Below are 17741 nucleotides of genomic sequence, written 5' to 3' on the forward strand. Positions count from 1 at the left end.
GCCTTCAGCTCGGGTCATGATCCCAGGGTCCAGGGATGGAGTCCCCCACTGGGATCATTGCTCAGCAGGGAGCCTGCTTCTCCCTCTGTCTGCTACTCCCCCTGCTTGTGCTCTCTTTCTCTCTCTCTGGCAAATAAGTGAATAAATAAAATCTTTGTATAAAAAAATAATAACGAACCTATTGTATGTTAATTTACATAACACAGCTTTATGAAAAATACATTTCTGAAACAAAGTTTGAGGAGAATGGTATTATTTTAGGGTTCTGTACATCTCTTTGCTATCTGGCTTAATAGAAGACAGCTGCATTCTCATATCTGCATTCAATCTACTGCCGAATGGTGTTTTGGGTTGAGTTTATGAAGACAATCTGGTTTCGTGCAGATCCGTAGCTGGAAAGTGTCTCTAGGGTTCCAGGTCTCCTCAGACCGACCACACACTGAGAACCGCTGGCCTGGAGGGCGGCACATCTTAATAAAGGCAGCCATAGGATGCCTGGTTGGCTCAGTTAAGCATCTGACTCTTGGTCTGAGCTCAGGTCGTGACGTCAGGGCCCTGGAATCGAGCCGCAAGTCGGGTTCTGTACTCAGCGGGGGGTCTGCTTGAGATTCTCTTCCTCTGCCCTCTGTCCGCTGCCCACCCCCTCAAATAAATAAACCTTTAAAAACGCCTAAAAAATAAATAATAAAGGCAGCTACGGTAGGGGATGAAAAGATTTACTCACAGAGCTAACTGTTCCAGCAGGCATAAAAGTAGAAGCTAAATATCTCCAATAATAAAGCACAATGAAACGTTAAATTTATAATTTAGAATACAGTTGTTGGTCTTCAATAGAGAAACTAATTATTCTCTCTGAGTATTAAAACTATGAACAAATGTATACATATTTTTTCCAATCTCTAAATTGGTAGGTAAGGCTTATTCAGACACATAAAAACTGTGATTCACGGCTTAAACATTTATTTTTAAAGTCTACGAATTGAATCATAAAAATAATAGAATTATAGAACTAAACAGGATCTTAAACATCAAAAAGGACTTTTGTTTTTTTAAAGAATTTATTTGGCAGAAGGGCGCCTGGGTGGTTCAGTCAGTGAAGCCGCTGCCTTCAGCTCAGGTCATGGTCCCAGGGTCCTGGGATGGAGCCCCACGTCGGGCTCCCTGCTCCGCGGGGAGCCTGCTTCTCCCTCTCCCACTCCCCCTTGCATGTGTTTCCCCTCTTGTTGTGTTTCTCTGTCAAATAAATAAGTAAAATCTTTAAAATGGAAAAAAAAAAAAAAGAACTTATTTGTCAGAGAGAGAGAACACAAGCAAGGGGAGTGGCAGGCAGAGGGAGAGGCAGACCCCACCGAGCAGGGAGCCCGACACAGGGCTCGATCCCAGGACCAAGATCATGACCTGAGCCAAAGGCAGACACTTAACTGACTGAGCCACCCGGGCGCCCCTAGGGCAACTTTTTTTAGGCAATAAGGAAACTACTTCAGCAAGGCTCAAGTACTTGACCAAATTACTCCACAAACTAGTTGAAACTCGCTAATTAAAAAAAAAACAAAAAACAAAAAACCATGTCTTCATAAAAATCATCTCATTGCATGAAGGCTGAGGCAGAGACAACCAATGGGGAGAGTCTGAAGCGAGGCTTGTATGAGGCTGATCTTGAACTCAGGAACAACAGGAGCTAAAATTCAGTGGTGCCCAGAGTCTCCCACGCAGCAAGAGCCCAGTCACTGTGTGTCATCCATCCCTGCCATGAAAAGGTGCCCTACCCCTGGCCGCTTAGATGGTTCTGGAAGTTGAAGTCTGAGATCTGGCGCCAGCATTGGGGAGTTCTTGTGAGGGTCTCCTCCAGGTTGTGTCCGCAGTCTTCCAGTTGTGTAGAAACACAGAAAGTGTGACAGAAAGATGGGGCTCTCTGGGGTCCCCTCAGTAAAGGCTCTTGTCCCCTTCGTGAAGGCTCTAGGCTCATGATCTGATCACCTCCCCGGGCCCCACCTCCCAGCACGCCCACATTGGAGGGAAGGATTTCAACATGTGAATTTGCGGGGGGGCGGGGGGCACAAACATTCAGCCCATGACCATGTAGGTATATTTACATACATTTCATATTTTACAGATCAGAAAAGTAAAATTAAGTCAGTTTACTAGACGTCGTATAACTCCCTTAACTTCTCTGGATCTCAGTTCTTGCCTCTGTAAAGTGAGAGGGTAGACCCATCTCTAGAACAATTAATGATTTATGAAATCCTCAAATGTCCTTGTCTGTGTTCTACAGATTGCACTTGTCAATTGACAGATGAGAAAATATCGCATGTCACCCTTGCAGCAAAACAAACCAGCGCAAAGTATTTACTTCTATTTATACTTCGGTTATGATGAAATTGTTGATTGAAGTCAGGGTTGCAAAGGCTCAAGGTATTGTATCAAAACTTACAGCATTTTTAAAAACATAATCTGGAAATACCACATGAGCATCTGGATCTCCAGCTTTCTGAGAAAACGGAAAGATCAGGCATTACTCGTTTCCCGTTCTGAAGTGGAAACAAGGACCCAGAGGTAAAGAGCTGGGACCCTCCTGGCTCTGTCGTGGCTCCCGCCACTTCCTGAGACCCCCCAGCACTGAGGCCACTTCACTCACTTACCCAGTCTGCCCATCCTTAGAGTTATGTGAACTATTAACAATATTAACAATATGCTACTGTGCAGGCTGCCCTTGGATTTATATTACAGAATTTCAACATGTCAGTAAGGTCAGGGATCCAACCGACATGAAATTAGAAAGAACCACCCATCTGAGCATTTCTCCGAGTACGGTCACAGGAGCACCATCTGGAAAACCTTGCAGGGTGGGGAGCTTCTGCTAGAGCATTCGTTCTTGCATTTTGAGACTCTCTGGAAATTAGCCAGGAATATGCATTTTTTTTTTAAAGATTTATTTATTTGACAGAGAGAAATCACAAGTAGACAGAGAGGCAGCCAGAGAGAGAGAGAGAGAGAGAGAGGGAAGCAAGCTCCCTGCCGAGCAGAGAGCTCGATGCGGGACCCGATCCCAGGACCCTGAGATCATGACCTGAGCCAAAGGCAGCGGCTTAATCCACTGAGCCACCCAGTCGCCCCAGGAATATGCATTTTAAATGAGTTCCCCAGGTGATCCTTAGCGTTACTCAATCTTGAGCACCCCTGTCCTCGTAAAGCAAGTAACTAGTTTTGACTACTAAAGGAAATGCAGAACAAGAATCCGTTAATTTGTAAACTGTTTTCCCTGCAGTGGTTCTCTGACAGAGAACATAGAAGTCTGAACACATTTCCGAGGAGAAGGACACTGCTCCCAGCTGGAAAGATGAGGGGCGGCCCTTCGTGAAAGCCTGGGAGGCAGACATGTGCAGCACAGAAGAAAGGGAGCAGAGACTGTGTGTGCAAAGGCACAGAGGCAGGAAGGGTGGCGGCAGATAGGAGGAAGGGCAAGCAAGTTTGTCCGGGCTGTCCTAACGTTTCTTACGGGGGGTGGTGGGTATGAACCTGGCGGAGAGAGCTAGCACCTGGCCATGGGCCCGCATAACCAGGACCGAGGCACATGGCCGCTGGGAGGGTTTTGAAATGAGGGTTCATATGTTCAGAACCAGACAAGAGGGAGAATCTGTCTGGCATGAGTAGAAAGGGAGAAAATGAGAGGCCAAGAGTTGCTTTAATGGTGCTTAAGCCAAGGGGAGAACACAGGGTCAGAAAGGAGGCGATGGGTCCCCGAGATATTTTAGGGGTAAGTCACAGACCAGCCCTGTGACGGCCAGCTTGCATCCGGAAGAGTCCGAGATGCCCCAAGGCCTGGAGAAGTGGTTCTCAAGCTTGGCTGCAAGACTGAATCCCCTAAGGAGCTTTTAAACTGGGGAAGGCTGGCTCTCACCCTCAAGATTCCAAGTGAGGCCCATGCATGCTTATGTAAGACTCCCCTCCTGCCCCATGCTATTCCTGCATGCAGCTGAGCTGAGACGGACCTACCGAGAGCCGAGGTAACCAGAGTGTCCAATGTCCAAGCATGAAGAGAAACAGGGAGCACAGGAGAAATGAGTTTGCAAGGAAGCATAAAGTCTTCTGGGCCCAGTGAGTCCAGGGAGCCTGGAAGGTGGAACTTCCAGATGGACATGCCCAGTAAGTAACGGAAATACAGACCAGGAGTGGTCGAGGTTAACTGAGAAATGTAGATCGAAGAACTCACCATGTAGAGGTGACAGTTGAAAATAGCTGCTCCAGGGGCGCCTGGGTGGCTCAGTGGGTTAAAGCCTCTGCCTTCGGCTCGGGTCATGGTCCCGGGGTCCTGGGATCGAGCCCCGCATCGGGCTCTCTGCTCGGTTAGGAGTCTGCTTCCCCCCTCTCTCTGCCTGCCTCTCTGCCTACTTGTGGTATCTGTCTGTCCAATAAATAAATAAAATCTTAAAAAAAAGAAGAAGAAGAAGAAAATAGCTGCTCTGAGTCATGTTTGAAAACAGGGTGGGTATTTAGCAAATGGTAATTTATAAAACTGTTATGGAACACAGACAGAGACACCTGAGAGTATCTGCAAGTAGGGACTCAAGAAAGGCCATTTTGGAGTGCCTGGGTGGCTAAGGGTCTGTCTCCGGCTCAGGTCATGATCTCGGGGTCCTGGGATCGAGTCTTGAGTCAGGATCCCTGCTCGGGGGGAGCCTGCTTCTCCCTCCCCCTCTATGCTCTCTCTCTCTTTCTCTGACTCTCTCTCAAATAAATAAATTAAAAGTCTTTTTAAAAAGAAAGTAGGCCATTTTAATGTTTAACACTTGAACTTCCTCCCTTCTTCCCTCCAATCTTCCTTCCTTAATTTACTTCTCTCTCACTTTGAGGATTTGTATACTTATGTTAGGAAAAGTAGAATATAGTAGAATATAGGAAGTGGCCAGTTATACACTTACATAATTAAACTCCCAACTTGGACCTCTTTGGCATCTGTCCTGGATTGGCTTTACCAAAACATTATACCATCCCTCAAAACACACACACACACACACACACACACACACACACACACACACACACACTTTTCTGAAGATGTGGTGGGGTTGACTACAGAGATTGCTAGGTACATTGACCAGGAAAGGCTAGGGCACCGGGAATGAATTAACCTCTCAGAAAAAAAATAGGAAAAAGAAACTCAACCGGTTATTGGGTTTGACCTTGCAGATCAGAATTCACTTGTATTTGAGAAGACACCGGCCTGTGAGTGGTCTGTGGGCTTTGAGTCAGCTTACCAGCCCTAGCTGAACAAGCCTCCACTTGGTTCCTCCTGGCTAACTTTCCCATTGCTGTGTTGGAGGATGTGGCCAGACTCGGCTGTCGTCACTCTTCCAAAGTGATTTCTTCATGGGCAAACACCTTTATTATTTTTCTGGTAGGGCAGTTTCTGAAGAGAGCAGGTTCTGAAGGGAGGGCGCCCTCTTTGGCTAGGGAGAAGGAGCTCTACTTGCCCCCACCTTCCCCTCCAAGGGTGGGGAGGAGCCTTTTGGCGCGCTGACGTACTAAGAACTAAGAGCCAGTTCTGCCCATGTAATGATTGAGAGTGAAGCCGATCACAGCTGATAAAAGACTGGTCAGTTTTGCTGAAGGCTGACCTGGGTACAGTCATGAAAAGCACCATGAAAGGTGCCAGCATCTCATCCACTTCTGTCATCCAAAGGGACATTGGTGCCCTTTCTTTGGGACCCAGGTCACAAAGTCAAGATTTCAGTGGTGCCCCACATTGATGTAGATTTCTATTCCGTGTGTCAACTATACGTCAATAAATTTTTTTTGGTTAAAGCGTAGATTTCATGTTCAATATTTTTAACAAACATGCAAACACACATACATACACACATGCACAGGGAGGCAGAGGGGAAACTTTTGGAGGTGATGGATACCTTGCTTATGGGGATGGTTTCACAGGCATATGCACGTGTCCAAACTCAAATTATATGCATTAAATATATAAAAATTTGTACATCAACTATATCCCTTAAATCCACATTTTTTTCATTGCTATGAGATTTTAAAACTACCTTAATCTTGTTTCAGCCTCCTGAACCCCACCGGAGAGAAGCATGTATGGCAGGCACCCGTGCACGCTCACCTTACCAGCAGACAGTTGAAGTGTGAAAAATGGTAAGTGATTAGCCGAGGGCACACCACTGGTCATCGTAGAATCCCAGCTGGAGAGTACGTTTCCTAGGTCCACGCTCTGAACCCTTCCCATGGTGAAACTGTCATATGTTCTGCTTGTTCACCATCATCAACTATTAACAAGTGGAACCTGTGACCAGACTTTGAGCAGATTTTCCTTTCTATCCAGTTTGAGCCTGTTTTTAATGACAGAGAACCAATTCAAACCGAGGATTTGGACCACATCATGCTAACGTAACCTTAGCTTCCTGAAGCAGTAGGTTAATAGCTTGACCTATGTTACAAATAACTTGCTACGTCTTTAAAAAAATAAAAAGATTTATCCACTTACTTTAGAGGGAGATAGAGTATGAGCAGGGGGAAGGCCAGAGAGAGAGGGAGACTGAAGCAGACTCTCTGCTGAGCAGGGATCCCAACACGGGGCTCGCTCCCAGGATCCTGAGATCATGACCTAATCTGAAACCAGGAATGGGATGCTTAACTGACTGAGACACCCAAGCATCCCTAAGATAAATAAATCTTAAAAAAAATAAAAATAAGAAAAACAAACATGCTGTGACACACAGAGAAAGGGAGCTTATTGTAGCCTGGGGGTAACTGGGTGTCATTTCTTCAGAAAATAGGTAATGACAGGTAATGAAGACCCGGAAAATGAACAGGAGACAGGTGTGTAGACTGGTCACTGGAACCAGTCAGCTTGGGCTGCCATACCATACATTGGGTGACCTACCCACCAGACATTTCCTCACAGCTGTGGAGTCTGGGATCAGGTGCTGACTGACCAGGCATCAGGTGACAGCTGACTTCCTGGCTTTCAGAAGGCCGCCATCTTGCTTGTCCCATCATGTCAGGGGAGAGCAAGCTTTCTGGTGTCTCTTACAAAGGACACTAATTCTACAAGATCAGGGCTCCTCTTTATGACCTTGTTCAGCTTTGGTCACGTCCCAAAGGCTCCAGCTGCAGACACGGTCTCGTTGGCGCTTAGGGCTTCAACCTACGAATCTGGGGGCAAGGGGCACATAACTCAGTCCATTGACTCCTTTGAGCTTTCTGAGCCTCAGGGATTCCCAAAATTTAATTCCCAGGAAGCCTAAGTAAAAAGAAGTACAGTGGGAAAGAAAGTCAAAGTTGACTCAATGTCATTCGTTCATGTTGATTGATTTCCTTTGTGTTTATACTAACTGATATGGATGCCAAGCAGTTTTCTTGTTTTTAAGGGTTTGCTTTAGTCCAACTAGGCAATTTAATATTGAAACAAGGAAGAGATTGTTGCTTGCACACGCAGGTTTTTTTCTACTGAAGCAAAATATGATGATATTATTTATTCATCATATGTACCCTCACCTTTTCCAAAGGGACGGGAGCCTGCTGCAGAACGAAATAGAGTTCTCTGGCTCAAGTTCAGAATTCTCCGACTGTAGTGAAAGCCAAGGCAGATTGAGATTTGTGTTGTCGTTGTTTGCTATCGCTATACTTGTCCTCATTTTTTAGATCACCTTCCAACGACTACTCCATTTTCCCATAGAGGCAAGGAAAGAAATGCCTGAGGACCCATATCATTCTTTACATTTGGGCATTCAGACATTGGTTCTTGAAATGCAGTTGTTGGCTGCTGATATAAATTTACTTTCTAATAGATCTCCCCAGGCCAGCATGATGGAATTCATGTATCTAAATAAAAGGAGAGTCACAAAAAGCTCATTTAGGCTATTTAACAGATCTTCTATTCTCTTAATCTTCTTCAGTTCTAATAATCTTTACATAAATTTTCATGACACTGCTAGAAAAAGTCCCAATCTAGAGGTAAGCCTTAAGATGGTTTTCTTCAATCAGGCAAAATGTAAATAGAGCCAAATGGCCAAAAGTTTCTGGAAACATAGCTAACTACACTTTTACCAGTTCTACTGTACCCTTTTGAAAGCTGTCTGCCTGTCCAGTCACAGTACATCTCTCACAAGTAACCCAGCAACTGAATGTCCATCCCAAGTATCTTGATCAACATTCTTTTTTTTTTTTTTAAGATTTATTTATTTTAGAGAGAGCAAATGCACAGGGTGGGGGGAAAGACAGAGGGAAAGGGAGAGAGAATCTCAAGCAGAGTCATGCTGGGTGTGGAGGCTGATGTGGGGCTCGATCTCATGACCCTAAGATCATGACCAGAGCCAAATCCAGCAGTACAACACTTAACCGACTGTGCCATCCAGATGCCCTTGATCAGTATTATTACACTCAAAAAACCACCTTCTCGAGCCAGTTCCTCACCCTGTTATGGGCTGTATCCCCAAAATTCATGCTGAAGTCCCAACACTCAGAGCCTCAGAATGTGACTATGTTTGGATTTAAGGTCTTTAAAGAAGTAATTAAGTTAAAATGAGGCCTTTAGGGGGGTGCCTGGGTGGCGCAGTGGGTTAAAGCCTCTGCCTTCGGCTCAGGTCATGATCCCAGGGTCCTGGGATCAAGCCCCACATCGGGCTCTCTGCTCAGCAGGGAGCCTGCTTCCTCCTCTCTCTGCCTGCCTCTCTGCCTACTTGTGATCTCTGTCTGTCAAATAAATGAATAAAATCTTTAAAAAAAAATGAGGTCATTAGGGTCAATCTTAATCCAATAGGATTGGTATCCTCATAAGAAAAGATCAGGACGGGGCACCTGGGTGGTTCAGTGGGTTAAGCCTCTGCCTTCGGCTCAGGTCATGATCTCAGGGTCCTGGGATCAAGCCCCACATCGGGCTCTCTGCTGGGCAGGGATCCTGCTTCCTCCTCTCTCTCTCTCTTCCTGCCTCTCTGCCTACTTGTGATCTCTCTCTGTCAAATAAATTTTAAAAATCTTAAAAAAAAAAAAAAGAAAAGAAAAGATCAGGACACAGACAGAGGAGAATCCATGTGAGAACACAGCAAAAAGGCAACCACCACAAGCTAAGGAGAGAGGCTCCAGAAGAAGCCAACCCCATACATACCTTGATCCCAGACTTTCAGCCACTGGAACCTTGAGAAAATAAACTGTGGCTGTTTAAGCCTCAATCTGTGGCACTTTGTTTTGGCAGCTCTAGGAAACTGATATACCTTCTTAGATGCTCTGGAGTGTATACTTTTCCTTCCTGCACAGAGAGGACTGCTATACTCTACGTGCAGCAGGAGGGGAAACCGTGTGTGCCATTCTTCTTTGCTCAAAGTGGCTACCACAGGTGTGGCATCAGCACAACAGTACTCTGTGTTACTTTTCTAGCACTGGAAGTTGGCTCCACTCAGCCATCTGTCCTTTCTTGCTCCAAGTCCCCTTGAGATAGTTGAAAAACATTTTCGAAATCTGGAGATGGGAACATCTGTAGCTATAGTATAATTTTTCATTTCTTTCATAGAACTAAAACTCAGTATGTACATCCTCAGCTTGATTTTTAGTTTTTCCCCCTGGTCCATAATTATTTTATCTTATTTTGATTAGATAAGTACTTTATGATCACTAGAGCATTTTTGGAAATCCAGAACCACCACGATTTTGCCATATTTTCTTCTAGCCTTTTAAATAAATTCATATAATATTTTAACCAATTAAAAACTAAAGCAATATTTTAACTCCTAAATATGTTTATATATATAAATACACATTGCTTTTTCTTCATCTAATATGATATTGAGCCATCTTTTTTTTTTTTTTACTTTTTTTAAAGGTTTAATTTTTTATTCACCAGAAACAGTGGGAGAATACAAGCAGGGGGAGCAGCAGAGGGAGAGGGAAAAGCAGACTCCCCACTGAGCAGGGAGCCTAATGCGGGACTTGATCCTAGGACCCTGGGATGATGACCTGAGTGGAAGGCAGATGCTTAACCATCTGAGCCACCCAGGTGCCCCTTGTGTGTTTTTTGTTTTTGTTTTTTTAAAGATTTTATTTATTTGACCAAGAAACCACAAGCAGAGGGAGCAGTGGAGGCTCCCCGAGCAGGGAGCCTGATATGGGGCTGGATCCCAAGACCCTGAGATCATGACCTGAGTTGAAGGCAGATGCTTAACTGACTGAGCCACCCAAGCATCCCTTGAACCATCTTATTAAAACTCTCATAGGAGGTCCTGGGTAGCTCAGTTGAGGCATCTGACTCTTGGTTTCGGCCGAGGTTTTGATCTCGGGAATGGGAGATGAAGCCCCTCAGCAGGCTCTGCACTCAGTGGGGGGTATGCTAGAGATTCTCTCCCTCTCCCTCTGCCCTGCTCCCACACATATGCATATTCAAATGCATATTCAAATGCACTCGTGCACACTCATGCTAATAAATAAATAAATATTGACACACACACACACACACACACCTCTTAAGGATGCCTGGGTGGCTCAGTCACTTAAGCATCTATCTGCCTTCGACTCAGGTCATGATCTCAGAGTTCTGGGATCGAGCCACACATCGGGCTCTCTGCTCAGCGGGGAGCCCGCTTCTCCCTTTCCCACTCCACCTGCTTGTGTTCCCTCTCTTGCTGTCTCTCTTTCTCTGATAAATAAATAAAATCTTAAAAAAATAAAAAGCTCATAAATATTCTATCATACGAAGGTACACGTTTTATTGAAACTTCCCCTGTAGATGTATCTGGACTCCACCTGCATGTAACCGCAGAGCTGGTCTACTTCACACTCCCAACAATCATTAAACACATAATCCATCTGGACACAAACTTGGAAATTTCTAGTGTGCAGCTGTTCTCACTGGGCTTTGTTGTTGAGTTTGAGGATACAGCTGATGGGGAGGAGAGAACAGGAGGACAGGAGGTGGCTGTCTTTGTGTCCATCTCCATTTCCCTGTCCTTAGTGCCTGCTATCCATCTTACTCCTCTCTCTTTCATCTTTTTCTTCCTGCCTCATTTGTTGCCTGTCTTGGCTGATTCTCTCTATTCTCTGCCCAAGAGTGTTTCTTGCTGAGGTGAGAAGGGTGATGCCAGCAGGAAAAGACAAACAGACTGTGACAGGAAGAGGCCTGAGAGAGGACAAGCTTGGGGTACATTCAGGGAAAGGCCACAGAGAAAAATCCAGACACTCAGAACCAGTAAGGCCAAAGGTCAGTGCCATCTTAAGATACAGCGAATTACAGCACTCACCTCATGCCTGAATTTTAGAAAGTTCAGGGTAGCTACCAGAAGAAAAGGAAAGTGGGGTAGAAGTGAGTTCGTAAGTAAGATATAACAACGAGACATAGTTCAGATAGCACTTGGAACAATGTCCAACACACAGTTGCTGCTCAATAATGTCAAGACATTGTCATCATCATTGTCATCGCTATTATCTTGTAGCCTTTCAGGGAATCCCTTCTTGCACAACATTGTACAGTTGACTACTATTCCTGGGTTCCATTAGCCAGGATTTCCAGTGATACTCATTTGAATCAAGGCAGTGCCTTTCCAAGTGGAAAGTACAGCATAAAAACATTTTTTTTCCTTTTTTAAAACATTTTTTCCCTCTTTGATACAACTTCACCTTTTCTTATGCCAAGGGACTGATAAAAGAAATAATGGGATACATCCAGTTGCCATCTATAATTACAATAACTTTCCAATTCTGAGCTCATTGTATTTACTTAGAAACAGGATCATCTCTTTTTCCTAAGCCTACCTTCTCTCTGTGATGAAGTCTTTCACAATTTTATAGAACCTGGAGCAGGTATGCCCAAACACAGATTCCTTTCGTGGCCAGCTGGCTAAAGATGAATGATTGCATTGAGACTGGTGTACAGAGTGTGTGCCGTGTCTAAAGGGGGCAGCAGCTGGTCGGCTACAGCAGCACGTAACCAGGCAAGAAATAAGCCATGTCTGCTCCTTTTCAAGAGAAGCTACCATTCTGTATTTTTATCCAAACTGTCCCATTTTTGAAATCTTGTAAACTAATTTTAAAAAACCTCTAAACATTGTGAGAGGCCAACAAACACATCTGCAGACCACTGGTTTGCAACTTTTAACTCAAGGCGTATTTATTTCCCATTCATAGACTCTTTTACCCCTTTTGGTCTTTTGGTCCAAACTGAATTTCCAATTACGCAGCCCCGGCTAAGCTGCCATGGGGATGTCTTTATCCTCGGGTAAAGCCCCCCTCCCTCCTCCCCACAAGAAGTAGAGAGGGGGCCTGCTCTTTTCTTCTAGTCCCGGAAGTGCAATACCATCTGAGAAATTAAATTGTGCCAAGACATTCTGGTAGAGAATTAGAAGAATCCTCCCGTAAGGAATTATACATGAAGTGTTTAGGCAAAACAGTAACTCCATTTATAAAGCTAATTAATTTCCCAAATCTATTCCAAAAGAATTTGCTAGCAAGGGATACAACAAAAGAAATAATTAATGCAGAATGTTTCTGATTTTCATATTTGAAGAGAGAAATGGAAGGAGCTAGCTTTTTTATGAAATCAGAAGTTTAAAAAAAAGACATGAAACATCATCTCACTCATTTTAAGAAACAGTTTTAAACCCTTCGTTAAAAGAATGAAAATAGACTCCAAAGTAGCAAGATACTTTTTGTATTGCACTTTGTTTAAATTTTAAAATCTCCATTTTTACTTATTAATGTAATATATATAATGGCTAAATTCCAGCATGCAATTTTTGTGTGAAGATATGCAACTCAATCCTAAATTGAGTGTTGACTTTGTTACTTACAATCTCGTCATCTATTTGTTAAAGGAAAGCACTTGTGGTTTTATTGTCTTTTTAGTGAGTATTAATTAGCATTAGAAGAATAACAAAAAGAAAACATCTTTAAGTGGAAATTGATAACAAAACTTTTTGCAGTAGGAAAAGATACTTTTTTTTTTAACCTCCCCAGTGAGGGCTAAGAGCTGCTCACAGTGCTGGATTGCCAACTGGTCAAAATAGAGAACTACTCAATTTGGAAAATTAGCTGGCAGTAAAGAATTCGCTACAACAAAACATATAAAAGGTCTTTTGTTGCTTTGTTCGATTTTAATTTACATAAAAAGGTTGGACATCTATCCCCACTTTTATTGGTAATACTGTGTTACAGAGTAATACGGTAGTTCAGTATTACAGTCCTATGGCTAATTAACGAGTAAGCTCTTGTTTATATTGAATTTAAAGAACATTTTACTTTATCCAGTTTTTTCTTCATGACCATGTTTCTCCTAAATGTAAAAAAGTGGTATCTGCATACTCTATACACAGATGATATAGTATATTGCTTTCTTCTCAAAGCGGTAGCTAAAACGCATTTAATTAAAAGCTAGACTTTAAAGGGAAATACAATCATTTCACTGATGAAATACGCATTGGGTAAAGTAATAAAAATGTTTGAGCACAATGCTTCCCATATAGACACATGCAAACGTTTAAGCAGAATGCTTGCATATATTTAACAAATACTCTATTTGCTTAAAGAAATATTTGAATGAAAACGAAGTGTTTTTATTTGTTCCAGTTCACTACAGTATTACAAAGAAGCATTTCAAATAATTACTATGTCAATGATTTAAATTCTGCGTTCAAATTTTAACGTTTTTAATCTACATTTTACCCTTGGGTTCCCTACAATCTGGGGGTAGAGGAGGAGTTGGTCATTGTTATTTAAAACAATGCATCACCTAGTTCTGGGGGAAATTAACATAATTTGAATGGCCAAGTAGTAAAAATTAAACAACGCGTTGTCTTTACTACCCATTCCACGGAAAAGTTCTACGCAAATGTGCACTGAGCAGTGACGGGGCAGAGACTCGCTCCGTTAACGTGAGCACCGCTGATGCGACGCTGCACCAACATCCATCTTGAAGCCCTGCAAGCGGCCCTGCAAGCGGCCCTGCAAGCGGCCCTGCAAGCGGCCCTGCAAGCGGCCCTGCAAGCGGCCCTGCAAGCGGCCCTGCAAGCGGCGGCTACAGCCCTATTAGGGCTCCATATTGAAGAGGACGGACGTGCGGTCCGCGCACTGGCGCAGGCCGAAACCCCCACGGGGGACGCCGGAGCGCATGCACGGTCCCCGGGACCTGTGCAGTGCTCACGTCTAACGGACGCTTTTCTTTCTTTCGTTCGCCCGGAACCACTGGGAACTCCGCGTCGGAGCTCAAGCCCCCGCAGCGGCCCGACCGACCGGGGAGCCCTCCCCTTCCACCCGCCGCACCAGACACACAAAGCGCCGCCCCCGGCCGCCGGCCGCCGGCTGTCTCCCCGGCGGGAGCAGGTGACCCGGCTGCCGCGGGGCGGCGGGGGCGGCGCGGGCGGCGCGGGCGTGCGGCGCGCACCTCGCCGCGGGGCCGGGCTGGGGCCGCCGCCTCCCCCCGCCCCACGACGCGCCCCACGACGCGCCCACCCCCCGCCGGCGCGCGGGATCCCTCCGCCCGCGGCTCCTTCCGCGCCAAGTAGTGCGCCGGCCGCCGGCTTCCGCACACGCGGGCCCGTGGGGACCGCGCGCACCGCGCCACCGTCCCCAGCCAGCGAGCAGCGGCGTGCGGCGTCCTCAACTTTGGAGGGCCGTTCGGGCGGGGCCGCGGTGGGCCCGGCCGTCTGAAGCAGGGCCCGGGCGGAGGAGCCCCGGCGAGCAGGGGGAGAGCGAGCGGCCGCCGCAGGGCCCGGGAGGCAGGTGTCCCGGCGCCCGCCCCGCCCCCACGCCAGCAGGAAGAGGAAGCAGCCGGGCCGGGCCCGCGGGCCACCCGCCGGGCCTCGCAGGGCGGGGGCGCCCTGACTCTCGGAGGCGCGTGACCTAGTTCGCCCCAAAGTGGATTTGACAGGTTGTCAGCCCGGCTCCCCGCCCCCACCGCCTTCCGGGTCCGTCTCCCCAGGCGCCGGCCGGGACGGCCGCCCGCGGCCCCGGCTCAGCCTCTCATTGGCCCTATCGCCCCCTGGCGCACCGCCCCCGCCCCAGCTCATGTTCCCATTGGCCTCGCGTCGCCCGTCGCCCCGCCCCCTTCTACCTCATTCCAATTGGCCTTGAGCAGCCTGGCACCCCGCCCCCCTCTTCTTTACCTCCCCCATTGGCCTCAAACCGCCCGGCGCCCCGCCCCCGGCTCTACGCGGCCCCCTTCCCCAACATTGGCCTCCAGCCGGCCGACGCCCCGCCCCGTCCTGGCTCGCGCTCCCATTGGCCTCCCGCCCGGCGCCCCACCCCCTTCCCGCGGCCCCTCCTGAGGAGCCAGCCTGGGCCGGCCGCTCGGCGCGACGGCCGTACGGGGTCCCCCGTGGCCGCGCTCCGTCGTCCAAGTCCGGCTCGTGTCCCTCGTGTCTCCTCCCCGCCCAGCATTTCGTGCCTCCCCTGCGTCGCCCCGGGAGCCGAGCCCCGCGACGCGCCCGCCGCTGCTCCGCCTACCCCGGGGCCCCGCGCCCTGCGCTGCCCGCTCGCTCGCCTCCTGCCCTCTGCCACCTCGCGGCGTCCCTGCGCGGCTCCCTCCTCCGCGCGCCGGAGGCCGGCAGCGCCTTCCCCAGCTTTCGTCCCGGGGTCCAGCGGTCGGGGCTTCCGCGCGCGTCCCGCGCCCCGCCCCGCTGCTCCATTCCGCCCGCTCCCTCGCGGCCCCGCCCCCGCCCGCGCTCTGCCCGGGGGCGCGACCGCGCGGCGCTGCGGGGCGGGGGGCGGGGAGTGTCGTACCGCCGCGGGGTGGCTCTGCGCTCGCGGACGGAGGACGAGCCGGGGCTCGCAGGTCCGCCCAGACCCGGGAGGGAGAGCGCAGGGCGGCGAGGGGTTTCCCGACCCTCGGGGGAGCCAGGTGCCCACCCCGATTGCTCGTGCAGTGTTCTGCTCACAGTTCCAATTTCGTGTGCTTCCAGAATCTGTGCGGGATTTGGAAGTGGTCGCCCCTGACTCAACGCCGAGGTTTGGAGCTAATCCCCACGCAGGTCTTCTGGGTCCAGACCCTCGATTATTTAAATGAGGAAACCAAGTCCCGTTCCCCAAGGCCATTGGAGTGGGAGATCTCACACTCCAAGCCGGGTCAGACACCGGAGGTCCATTGGGAGAATCCGTCCTGGCTCATTCACATCCGCAGAAGAGTGGCGGACTGGTATTTCCAGCTGCGCTGGCACCGGACAAAGCCCCCGCCGTGTCCCCCAAGGCCCTCCCCTATAGGATCCTCTCCAGCTTAACCTCACTGCTCTCCAGGCAGGATGACCGCCTTTCTGCCAAGTACTTTTTGCCACGGGGCCTTTGCACTTGCTGTTGTTTCCCGACCTGCCTAGATTTGCTTTCCTTCAGACTCACGTGGCTTAGCTCCGGTGTCACTCTAGGGAGGCGTTTCTGACTAAAGTGTGGCCCCTCCTATCTGACCGTATCACTGTGTTTCCTTCAGAGCTGGAGCAGTTTGAAATCATCTTGTTGATTTACTGGTCACACCACGTTGCCCTTCACCTGCCCTTCACCATTAGGATGTGAGCTCGTCTCTAGGACATAGGGTAGGTACTTAAGTCCTTGATGAGTAAGTGAATGGTATGTTTTCTGTGATCAAATGGACTAACCAGACAGACTGTCCCTGTCTGATTCTGCCAAAATTGTGTAGACAACACCTGTAAGTGAGAGTTGAAAACAGCTATTCTGTTTGTAAATGTTTTGGGTTTCTTGTGTGCTTTATTTCTGGCTATTCTTTGACAAGGAGAGTGAGAATCAAGGCCTTGTGCCCATCGCTTTTCTAGCTGCTCACAGCTTGTCCTCACTGCCTTGCCCTCACCCTGACCTCAGGTAGGCAGATACTTGGCAGGCAACGCCTTCTTCCTTTGGGGCAGTCGCAGACACTTTTTGCTTGACAGAAGTTTGGGGTGGGGGAAGGGAAGGATTATCTGGTTCAGTGTTACCAGCACGCTCAGCTGGAGCCCGTGGTCTTTCTGTCTTAGGCAGGAGAGCAGAGGAGAAGGAAGCACCTTCTAGTTTCCCCTTCCTCCATTCACGTGTACTTCTTTAGTCTGTTCAGTAAATAAAACTGATTTTTTCTGAAGAATCTTTGTACTGGGGTGCATTCTGTACTTGCTGAGTCCAGGAGAACCCTGGGTCCATTGGTGGAGCATTGAAATCTAACCCTCACCTCCCCAAACAGGCAGTGCGAGCCTGGCAAAGTCTACTAACTCTCTGGGTCTCAATGACCTCATCAATCTTTGCCTGTGTTGACTGTTCAGTGATTAGGGATATAGACATCTCAGAATTTAGCTGCTGGAAACTACTGGCCCAAACAAGAATCCTGTGCCTTCCCCTTGGGGCCATAGAGAGGCTGCCAGAAGCAATGAAGACAGTGCTTCCTGATTTATATCCGGTAGGAGAGAGTACACATCCGTTCCTGCATCCAACCCAGAACCCTTCAGTTCACCCTGGTTGTTGGACCTTTTGGGCCTGGGCCCAGCCCTAGACCAACCAGTGACTGTCACCTGGAGAACAGAAAATATTGATCAGGTTAAATCAACAGGAGCATCTTCTCAGAGCAGGGGTGGTGTCAGCTCCTGGTAAGTGTGTGTGGAACTGAAACCTAAATACTTTGAGACTGAGACCGTGGGAGGAGGATGGACGGTGAGCAGGTATTCCTCAGTGGGCCTGTGCGTCACTAGCACGGGCACGGCGGGTGGGGACAGCTAATCAATGTTAGCGGGTCCCATTGTCCGCAAAGAGAACATGGTGTGGGAGAATTCGCCTAGCATCAAAAG

The 17741-nt window shown here is 48.0% G+C and overlaps 1 protein-coding gene and 1 long non-coding RNA gene across 2 annotated transcripts; one reads left to right on the plus strand and one right to left on the minus strand.

Annotated features, from left to right (window-relative positions):
* Nucleotides 1-3118: 3118 nt before the first annotated feature.
* On the minus strand, nucleotides 3119-15520 carry LOC309845442. The gene is made up of 3 exons (XR_014301299.1): nucleotides 15433-15520; nucleotides 5022-7577; nucleotides 3119-4991 (listed from the first exon to the last, which is right to left on the minus strand). It is a non-coding gene; the product is annotated as an uncharacterized lncRNA (long non-coding RNA).
* Nucleotides 10445-17157, plus strand: LOC309845440 (uncharacterized protein). Its single transcript, XM_082693410.1, has 2 exons — nucleotides 10445-14857; nucleotides 15888-17157. Exon 1 carries the CDS (start codon nucleotides 13876-13878, stop codon nucleotides 14635-14637), a length of 762 nt encoding a protein of 253 aa, XP_082549536.1. The 5' UTR covers nucleotides 10445-13875; the 3' UTR covers nucleotides 14638-14857; nucleotides 15888-17157.
* Nucleotides 17158-17741: the final 584 nt, after the last annotated feature.

This window comes from Mustela nivalis (genome assembly GCF_964662115.1).
Source record: "Mustela nivalis genome assembly, chromosome: 12".
NCBI classification, from domain to species: Eukaryota; Metazoa; Chordata; class Mammalia; order Carnivora; family Mustelidae; genus Mustela; species Mustela nivalis.